Raw genomic sequence first — 10704 nt, 5'->3', positions numbered from 1 at the left:
TTCTCATTCCCATATTTGGATAAATTTTATGAAGATAAGAATAGAATAAAAAAAATAATTCAGATAAAAATCAAATCTTACTTATAAATGGAATTTCAATTTGTGGTATATTATAATTCATTCATTCTATAATAAAATATAAAATAGTCTAAAATTATTGTTTTACCTTTATATTTCATTTATGATTCTTCATTCTAGAATAATACTATTTTTTTTAATCTTATTATTTAGTAACAAAAAAAAACTCTCAAAATTTATTTATTTATTTTTCTAAAAAATTATTATAAAATAGGGATATTATTATTAATTTATTTTATTTTTTATTCTCATTCCTATTATTACCCAACATTAAAATAAAAACAAACAACCATTTCAATCTTAAATTATAAGTCGATTCAAACACGAGGTCATTAAATTCATTTCTATTCACACATAAATAGTAATAAAAACAAAATATACATTTTCTATTCCCCTGTCCGCTTACCAAACACCCCCTAAATCGATGTTGAGCTGTGAAACGTAGCAGGCGAAGCGGTGGCGCCAAAACAATTGAAAAAGGGTGGAGAAGAAAGATGGAGGTGGAAGCGATGGGTCACATCCTCTAGTCTTGTATTTGTTGGAGACTTTGGAGTCACAAAGTTTTGTTTTCACGACCATGGGTTCCAGAAAAACGCAGCGTTCCAAGGGTTGCAGGAAAGCCCTAGCTCCCTCACACTCTCCTCCTCCTCCTCCTACTCCCACTCTCGAAGCCCTAATCATTCAAATTGATGCTCCACAGGTACACCCATGCCCTTCTCTTCCGTTTCGCTACTGTGCCCTTCAGGTTTCATGCTTTCATTACCTTGTTTGGATAGAGGGAAATTTGGCTGAATTTTTTTGTTTAGAATATGAATTCAAAAATCTATTTTGTGAAGTATAACCCAAAAATAAATCAAATGGGTGCTCGTCCCTGATACTTTGTGGTTGTGTTTTTTGTTTTGTTTTCTCCCTTGTTCAAAGCTATGAAACATAACGCTCAATTGAGTTGATTCAAAGCTCCAAAACTGAAAAGGAAACACCTTTTCCTTTTTCCTGCCTATGAGAAAACGAAAGATTCATTTACAACTTATTTTTTTGATAGACAAATAAGAATAGAAATAAATGAAAATTTCCAATCAAGTAAGGATGAGCACAGTACACCGGAAGTATACAAGCGACAAAACAGAAAGAAGCAAGCTACGACCAGAACCCTGAGCTATTACTTAAAGCTCAACCATTCAATAAAATCTATCAGAGATAGTGGACCAGCTTTGATCATCAAGATTCATTTACAACTTATGATGTCAATTGCATTTTGGCTTTCATCTTTTCTTTGCTGAAGGTTTCTCAATAAAAGTAGGATGTATGGATTTTGGTGTTTCATGCCAATTTAACTGATGGGGTTTTGTGGTTTAATTTGTTTACTGCAGTTTGGTTCTTAGACAGATTTTTATGTGAAACATTTTTGTGATTTTAATTGTCTGATATTTCAGGTTCTAAAGCTTCCACGCTTGAAAAGCTTGTATTACCTTCTCACTCATTTATCTGTAAACATACCAATATGTTGTTCTAGTGATGATGCTGCTTCAAATTACTGGAGCATGAATGGGTTTAAAATCACCTTTACAACTATACATAATCTCTGCAGTACTATGTTCAATGAACTATGTAAAAGGTTTAAAGATTTGAGTGATGTTTTTGCACGCCGGGATCTTGGAGAATCTAGTTTGCATTCAGATATGTGGGGCACTGTCAAAGAATTGACTCTGCTTTTAAGATGTTGTATAGTCAGCTTGAACTTGCTTGGATCTGACCAAAGCCTTCTCTTTCAAAAATGTCGAGTTCTTCTTACGATCCTTAGCAGATTTTGTTCTCAAGGCTTAAGTGAAGGGAGCGAGAAAAATGCCTTCAGCTTCAAGAAATCGGTTTCTTGTGGACACACATGTAGTGAGGGTGGTTATGCCACCTCCATTTGTGAAGACTTTGTTGCTTCCTTCCATTTCATAGAACCGTCTGATCCATTTCTTCCAGTTTCATGTTCACTGCTTGAGGTAATTCAAACAATTCTGGAATTTCTGCTAATTGTTGTATTGGAATATACTTATTGATTTTGGCAATAAAAATATTACAATTCATATGTCATTGATAAAACCTTTGCCATCTCCTAAATTCCTCTTTCTTTTCTTTTCTTTCCTTTCCTTTTCTCTCTCTTTTCTTCTTCTTCTTCCTCCTCCTCCTCTTCTTCTTTATTATTTATTTATTTTGGGTTTTATGTTATGGATCCAACGTCTCATACCACTGTTGGATTCTGAAACTCCAATTGTTGCCTGCCAATGTGTCAATAACTTGTTTTGAATTTACAAGTTTAGTATGTAATGAAATAATTAATGGGTTGGGGGGGATTACAACTTAGTTGATGTTGATTGAGAAAGGTAATGGTCCCCTTTCTGTGTGTTATCAGAGAAAGTTTTGCAAATTTCTACTTGATACGATGCTGTAGATCCTTCATCTCATACCTTGGTTACGAAAGGACCAAAACATAAGTTGGTGTCTATATAGTACGTGGAACTTGCTGTATATTTACAAAATTGGTATCTAATGGAGTGATTAGTGGCTTGGAGTGATTATGAACTAGTAAGACATTGATTGAGAAGCAAAAAATGTTCCCCTATGTATGCTTTTCAAGATAGTTTTTTGAAATTTTCTGTTGCACATATGTTTCATATGTGTGGTAAGGAGACTGATCCTTTGGATACCATTTTTAATGGAACTACTTATCATGGCTTTGATATTCAGTTATTGGTCCGAATCACAGTGAGTGTTATGGTGGGACCTTGAAAAGCTAGTTTGCAGTATGACTTATCTTAAAATCTGAAACATCAAGAAATATGAACAAGCACATGTTGGATCAACTGAAAAGGCAAATTGTATGGTTTACCACATATGATATGATACACAAGTTCATCATATGACTTACTATCGACTGATATGTGTTTCAATGATTTTAAAATTTGAAACGTCAAGAATTATGAAAAAGCACATGTTGGATCAACTGAAAAGGCAAATTGTATAGTTTACCACATAAAATATGATACACAAGTTCATCATAGACATTGCTGTGTTGGTTTGTTACACTAACACATACTAAATTAGATGTTGATAATTATATTGAATATTTGGTCTTTGGTTGGTATCCTTAGATGTGCCCATAGAACTATAAACAATTAAATTTTATATTTTTTTCCATCATTTAAATAGTGTACCAGTGTACCAGTAATCTTAAACTTGTTCTTTGCCTATATCTGGTGGTTGCTGGTCTTAAAATTGAGATAAATAAGTGCCTGTTAGCTGGAATAAATAATTTAAAGCCAACTTAGGCATTTAGTCTCTTTTGTGGGATGCCAGTTACACTAGTTGCCCCTGATTTTCCTAAGGTTCCCCCTAGGAGGTAATCTAATAGGTGCTTCTTTCTGAAAAGTCTGGTTGTGGAGAAGGTCTCTAAACATCTTGACAGGTGGAAGAAAGCATATCTGTCCTTTGTGGGAAGAATTACTTGGTTCAGACTTATTTAGTACATATATCGATATATTACCTTTCCATTTTTGAAGTGTCTAGAGTTCAAGAAAATTCAAAGAGACCTCCTTTTGTTTGAGGTCTTAGGACTGGATTAGGCTTAGGGGGATATTTTTAAGGAATAGAGCTTTCATTTACAGGTGGTTTTGTTCTTCACTAGAGAGAGTATTTTTTGCGGTTGCTAGATATATGATGTGGGACAACCCTAAGATGGCTACTACAAGCAAGTGGTGCTTAGTCGATGCTTTGCTATTTTATGCTTTATGAGAAAGAATGAGGAACTAGGGTTTATTGTCTCAAAACAGAAAGTAAAATTTAAGAAGAAGAAAAAGAATATAGAGAAGGAAGAGAAAAAATAAAACTTAAAGTCTGACAGAGGTTGCATAGGAGTCTCTCTTTGAGGAAAGCATATGAACTTTCACCATTATAGAATAGAGAGAGAGAGAGAAATGCTAGTGTCTTACTAACACCTTCTAGGAGTCTCATCAATAAAGGGAAAGAATGGAGTCTCACTATTAAAAATTGCAAAATTGGAAAAAAATGATGATGGTTGTTGTACTTTTTACTTATAGCAATTGGCCTTATCCATAAATTTGAGAAACCCTAAAAACCATATAGAACCATAAAAAGGAAAAAGGAAATTTGACCTATATATGAGCCTATTAGGATTCTAATTCTTTTTGTTGTATCTTTTTTTTTTCTTTTTTTATAATTTTTTTAAAAGTTTAATCTTTGGATTGGCCTCCTGTGTCTTTATTTATTTTTAAGCTTTTAATCCATTAGACTTTACCTCATTTGATGCTTGTCATCTCCAGCCTAATTCTTGTTTGAGAGTTCTGTTGCAGCAATACATGCCTTGACATGGAATTTTTTCCTTTAGGTATTTGCTGATGAGCTTTTGGTGCATAAACCATTGAGGGAGTACTTTATGCTAATTGATTCAGTTTCCTCTGCAAGTGAAATGTTATTTATGTGTCACTCTAGTCCTGGTCATATTGGAAGTGTGCTGGAGGTGCTCTCTTCTCATTTTCTCCTATCAGTTTGTGATGAGCAAGCCTGTGAAATTTTCCTCAATAGATTATTTTGGCTGCATCAGAAGGATTTCAGAGTTCCTGAACTGAGCCTGACTGCAGCCATATCATTGCTTCAGAACCCCATCATGCTTTCTGCACCAAAAATTTTCCAGGCACATATAGTTTCGTTGGTTTCTGAAGCCACTATTATTGACTTGGATCCTGAGAATACGAGACCAAATGTTGGACTTATGAATTGCTACCTATCATTGTTTGAAACATCTGTAATCTTTTACAATAGACACATATCTAGTTTGCAAATAGATGGCCATCCTATAGGTTTTAAAGATTCTTTTATCAAATCGTCAACCTCTGATGGAGGCTTTCAGCTATCTTTTGAATCTTATATACCGTCAGTCATGAGAAATAAAATGAATGGTCTAATTACACAGTTAGAGAATTCATGGAATTCGTATTTGAGCAATAGGTTTTCGAGAACAAAACTTGATTTGGTCACTTCTGCTGTCACATTTGTAAAGGAGAACCAATATATTCTGGATAAATCATGCAGAGATGACATTGTGTTAATCTTAAGTCACATGATACCTGAAGCTCTTTCTGGTGATGATAGTGATACTGAATTACATAAGGAGGGAGATGCAAGTTTGCAAGATACTTATCTTCTTGCTTCCATTTTGAAGTTAATAAGTAGCTCAATGTTGCAAGCTATTTGGTGTATCAGCCATAGTGGGAATCCTGGTTGTCTGAAAACCTTCAAAGACTTATCTTCATGTAAGGAATATGAATATATATTGGGCATCATTGCCAATTTTGGACGGTATAATATCCATCTTCCAATCTCGAAGTTCTTAAGCCATGTGATGGACCACTCAACAAGACATAAGGATTCCAAGATGATGCTCTTGCATTTTTCAGGCATGCTATCAATAAGTTTAGCTATTGGAGTTGATTTCGTGGTTAAAGGTTGCACACTAGCAATGATGATAATTCTGAATCTATTTATTTTTGAAGAAGGCAATTTAGATGCATTGAGACCATTACTTGTTTCCAAGGTGGAATCCTTTTCATCTGGAATATCATCTGGTAACATCCAACGGGTAAAATTGTTTATTCTAAAATTGGCTTGTTGAGTTTATTCCTTGTTATTAATTCCATGTAGTCAAATTTCTGATTAATGATGCAGGTCCTGGTGGAACAGAATTCTAGCCAAATGGTTGCATCAAAATTTCAGAAGGTTCAAACATTGTACTTGAGGTATATGATATGTTGTTTTGATCTTGTGAGCTTGTATCTGGGCAGTTCTTTGTTAATTGATCTAAGACTTTATTCCTTAATTTCTTGCCCCTTTATAATCTTTTTCCCCCCTCTTATCCCTAAATTTTCTTATAAAAATTCACTTTTCAGCAAACTCTTCTTTTTCTATGGTATGATTATTACTAAGAAAGTTGAAAGAATGGAAAGATATCAATGAAAAAAATTAAATGGCCACACCTTAAATAAAATAGGAGTTTCTGACAAGGATCTCATACCCACACCCATGTCATGTCAGGTTGACATGGGTATGTTGGGTGAAATTGAAGGATCTAGGTATCATAGCATATTAGTCATGCTCTACTTTTTATTCTTTAAATTTGGGTTTTACATATGTCATTCTTCAAGCCTTTTATTTATATCTATAAAAAAGTATGTCATTCTTTGAGCTGCTCCTTTGTGATGATTTTCCTTCTATTTATAAAGTGTTGATATCTAAGAAAAAAAGCAGGGTTTTGCATGCTCTGGAATGCAATGCAGAAGAAGTTAAGTTTGAATTTGCCATTGTTGTCTATTTTAAGAACTCAAGTCTTATGTATAATTTTTCTTTACATGTTCTAACATATTGGTGTTTGTTGCCATAATCAGACATTGACACCTTATAAAAGATACAAAGTGCATGCTTGTCCTTTTGGGATATAAGAAATGTGAAAGAGAAATATATTCATATATGTTATCTTGTTCGTGATGTAAAATAATTGAATTATTTGAAAATGTATCTTGAATAGAGAAGATTGTTAGTGATGCCATTAATAACAACTCTTTTTTAATATCTATTTTTTATTTTTTGTTATAGATCTTGATATATGCCTCATTCAGGAAAACTTCAAATTTGGTTCTAACATTGGACACGTAAAGTGGAATATATTTTAGGGGTGAACCTTTGTTTACTAGATGCATCAATGATGTTTTGCAGGAGTTAAGCTATCCAGTATTTATGTATTATAGAAAGTTCAAGGAGAACCCTGCGAAGATCAGAACACTGAAAATTTCCAATTAATATTAATTTTTCAAAAGAAAAGCAGCTAATTTAGTTTATAGTTTCCTCACAATAATAGATCTCAAGACCTCATGAGGGCGCCTAACAAAGGTTATTTAAAGAAGTGACCTTAATTTAAAACTAGTTTTATATTTTCATTTTTCACATCCATGTTGAGATATAGGTTTTTCTGAAGTTTTTATAAGTAAAGAGAAAACTCATGAAGTTGCAGAAAGACAATTATATACTTCAATCAATTATCAAATTTCCATAAATTTATATAAATATTGTGAGTCAATCTTATGATGTTTGTCCCAACATACAAATTTCAAACCCATAAATGTAAATTGTCAATTGGTTGCTCTGTAGTGTGGAGAGGGGCTTCTTATAGTACAGGGTTGCTGATCACTGAGTTCAAGAGGGGTCTGATGCATATATTATTATTATTATTATTTATTTATTTTTTTCGATAGGTAAATCTTTGTTTCCATTGGGACTTGAACCTGAAACCTCCCACAAATCCTCGCCATCCCTTTACCACTTGAGCCAGGCCTCAAGGGCGGGTCTGATGCATATTGTAATCTGAGTTTTGTTGTAGATTTCCAGGATTGGAAGATACAAGATGTGGTAGTTTTTTTGAATTACATTCAGGTGGTGAATGGGTATGTGAGTAGGGAGGAAACCTTGCCACAAGAAATTCTTGGTTGAATATAAGGAGGTGGTGAGAGGAGGGGATGATTTTCTAGTTTTATGGGCAACAGTTTGGGATGAATCTTATCTGTCAACCAGTTAGAAAGGGATGAGTTATTCCAAAATGGCATGGCATGTATTAGTCAGGTTATGAGAGAGGACCTTGTGCTGCTTCCTTGTGTAGTAGCGCATGATTTTTGGTCTATCTTTTATCTCCTATATTTGGAGGTGATTGGGTTATCCTGGAATTGTTGAAATGATGGTGGCTGCTTGCCACAATGAGTTTGTTGAGAGTGGGAGGAGAAATTTATGGAGAGATCACATTTCCAGTTTAAGAAGTTTTTATTCAGTAAATATGTCTTATTTTGAAAGTTATTTATTTTGCATTTAAGATCAGATATTTGTATTCCTGCCTTTATATAAGAAAGAATTGTACATACAATTTAATATTTCAATGATAAGATTTTTCTGCTGTTTCTCACTATTTGATGGTGATCTTTGTCTTCTCTTCCATGTATGCCGCTTGGAAGGCATTACTTGGACTATTAAGGTTTATCTGATTCAACCTTTTGTTTTCTTCTTCCCTTTCTTCTTTACATTGTTTTCTTAATTGCTATTCTTTTTTTCCTTTGTACACACCCACACCCTTTTAATTTCCGTATCCTTTTGATTACAAACCCAAAGTTTACTTCCTAGTTACTGATTCATATTTTTTGGTTAATGTCCTGAAATTTATACCAAGCTCAAGCCATAATGGATTTCACTTAAAGTTTGCATACTGTCTTTCATATTCTGAAATTTATATTGAATGGTTGGAATAATGTAATCAATTTAATTTTCATTTTCTATGAGTGATTGTTGGTATGATCTATATAAACACAAGACTATTTCCCTTTATATTGTTGGAACTCCAGAGATTGGCCCATTTGAAACGTTTATATTGTCAATTGATTACTGATCTCTTACTTTGCTTTAGTTACTACAGTGGGGCTGGTTATGAACTGTAAAAATATTTTCACAATATGAAATGCCATCTAAACTTGGTTCTAAATTGTAGGTTGACTTTGGCAGAAATAATATGTTTGGGCTCTTCTAGTTGGGTTTTTGTGACTAACAGGGATAAATTGTGAAAATGTAGTATATTACATCATGGTAGAGAAGATCCAAGTAATTGTACAGAAGAACTTGGGTCAAGGTTTAAATATTGATTGGTGGGATTGTTGCACATTCAGAATCTTTTTGATACGTTGAGGAAATGGAAAATTGCAGTATAACTTAGGAAAAAAATAAGAAAAATACCAAAACTTAGAAAATTGTGTAAGGGCTTGCTACCCATAAGCTGTTCAAAATTTAAAATAAATATGAATATGCTGCAAGCATTGTATGAGCCTAGACTCCATCAGTAAGTGCTAGACAGACTCTATGTAGCTTGTAGCAGGCTCAAAGCCATTCCTATCCTTGCCAAGGCAGCAATGACATAAGTGCCCCTTGTACCTAAAACTCTACTACACCTCATGATCTGAAAACAAGAAATTTATAAAGCCATTAATATATCTGTTACATTATTCCAAATCATATGTTTATTTCAATATAATCTTTACTTCATAGTTGCAATATATATGTATGTATTTGTGTGTATGTTGTTATCCTTATGGTGATGGCATTTTTCTTTTCAGATTAGGCTGCCAAAATAAGTTGACACATGTTTTTATTTTTGTTTTTGCAGTACGGATTTGCTACCAAGCAGTTGTTCAGGAAACAAAGATGGTCAAGAAGAAATGTCAGGAAATGCAAATGCGTCAATCTTGAATAATATGGATTGTGTCGTCGGCATAGAAGAGAAAACAGAGGAAACCTGCAATGGCAAGATTTTTCTCAATTGCTTACTTGAAGGCTCCAAAGAGCCATCCGATTTGGATGATTTAGCTGGTTTCATAGAGTGCAAGGAGGGTAAGGATTATTCTAACTGGCTGAGAGATCGGAAAAGATACAGAAAATGGAAATGTGCGAAAATGGCAGTTCTAAGGTGGGAGAAAAAGAAGACCATTTGGAAATTTGTGAAAGGAAGGAAAAGTTAGAATTTCTCCTTATTTGGTATGGTTATTGTATGGCTGCCTGGCTCTTCAATTGAAAGTTTAGTGTTCTGGTACATAGGTGTTACCTGTAGTCAAAGGACAAGGGTCTGATTGTTGTAATGTTATTGTACATATCAACTAATAATTCCTTATCTATATAAAAAAAAAAAAATCAACTAATAATTCCATTAATATTGATGATAGTGTCTTATATTAGGTTGGGAATTTTGTTCCATTTTTGCACTGATTCTGACATATCTTATGTCTTAGGGTCTTAATGGTTGTAGTTAACTTCAAGCTACTCTATCCTAAAATTTGAGATATGTATGTACGTGTTGGACGTATTAGAACATTACATTGGCTAAGCAAAATCAATTGGAATAGTAATTTAGAGGAAAAAGTAAAAAAAAAATTGCAAGAAATTTAAGAGGTATCATGGATGTTCAAATGTCACAAAAAGGATGTCCAAAAGTCCCATGGGCATTAAAGAATAAAGAGCATACTACTAGGCAACATGCCAACGTTTCTACAGCATTCTAATGCCCTCAACAGGAAGCTTGAAACTTCCAATTTTTATTTTTTCAAGTTTATGACTTTTTTAGTTTTGAAATGAACATTTTCTTGTAAATTTGTCTTGCCTAAACTTACTTTCAATAAACCAACAAGGATTTTTCTATTGAAATATAGTCTTGGAATTGTTATGATGATGCATATATTACGCAGTCATTACCAATGTTTAAAAAATTGGGAGAAATATCGACCAAAAATCAGGATAATCAGTTGGGAGAAAAATTGTCAGAAAATCACCAAAAAATCGGTAAAATTGCCAATATATCGATGAAATATTAGCAAAAGGTAAAAAAAAAAGGGCATAATAATAATATTACAAGTTTTAATTTAATTCAAGTATATAAAGAAATAAATAGTTAGGGTAAGATTAGGAAGGAATATGAATTCTATAAAAATTTGAAAACTCACTAAATTAATTTATTATTGTTTAGGAAGTTGAAAATAATATTATTGA

General features: G+C 33.3%; 1 protein-coding gene across 2 annotated transcripts; it reads left to right on the top strand.

The window, feature by feature from the left end:
• Positions 1 to 458: 458 nt before the first annotated feature.
• On the top strand, positions 459 to 9872 carry LOC100242657 (uncharacterized). 2 transcript variants are annotated; one of them, XM_010666951.3, is made up of 5 exons: positions 459 to 778; positions 1512 to 2069; positions 4472 to 5722; positions 5809 to 5879; positions 9332 to 9872. In XM_010666951.3, the coding sequence occupies exons 1-5, from the start codon at positions 656 to 658 to the stop codon at positions 9681 to 9683; spliced, it is 2355 nt and encodes a 784-aa protein (XP_010665253.1). In that variant the 5' UTR covers positions 459 to 655; the 3' UTR covers positions 9684 to 9872. The 2 variants fall into 2 exon arrangements, with proteins under 2 accessions (XP_010665253.1, XP_010665254.1); XM_010666952.3 differs by having other exon boundaries at positions 465 to 778; positions 4472 to 5708; positions 9332 to 9383.
• The last annotated feature ends 832 nt before the right edge of the window (positions 9873 to 10704 follow it).

Source organism: Vitis vinifera, chromosome 18 (assembly GCF_030704535.1).
Source record: "Vitis vinifera cultivar Pinot Noir 40024 chromosome 18, ASM3070453v1".
Taxonomy (NCBI): domain Eukaryota; kingdom Viridiplantae; phylum Streptophyta; class Magnoliopsida; order Vitales; family Vitaceae; genus Vitis; species Vitis vinifera.
This window is presented reverse-complemented; position numbering and strand designations above follow the sequence as displayed.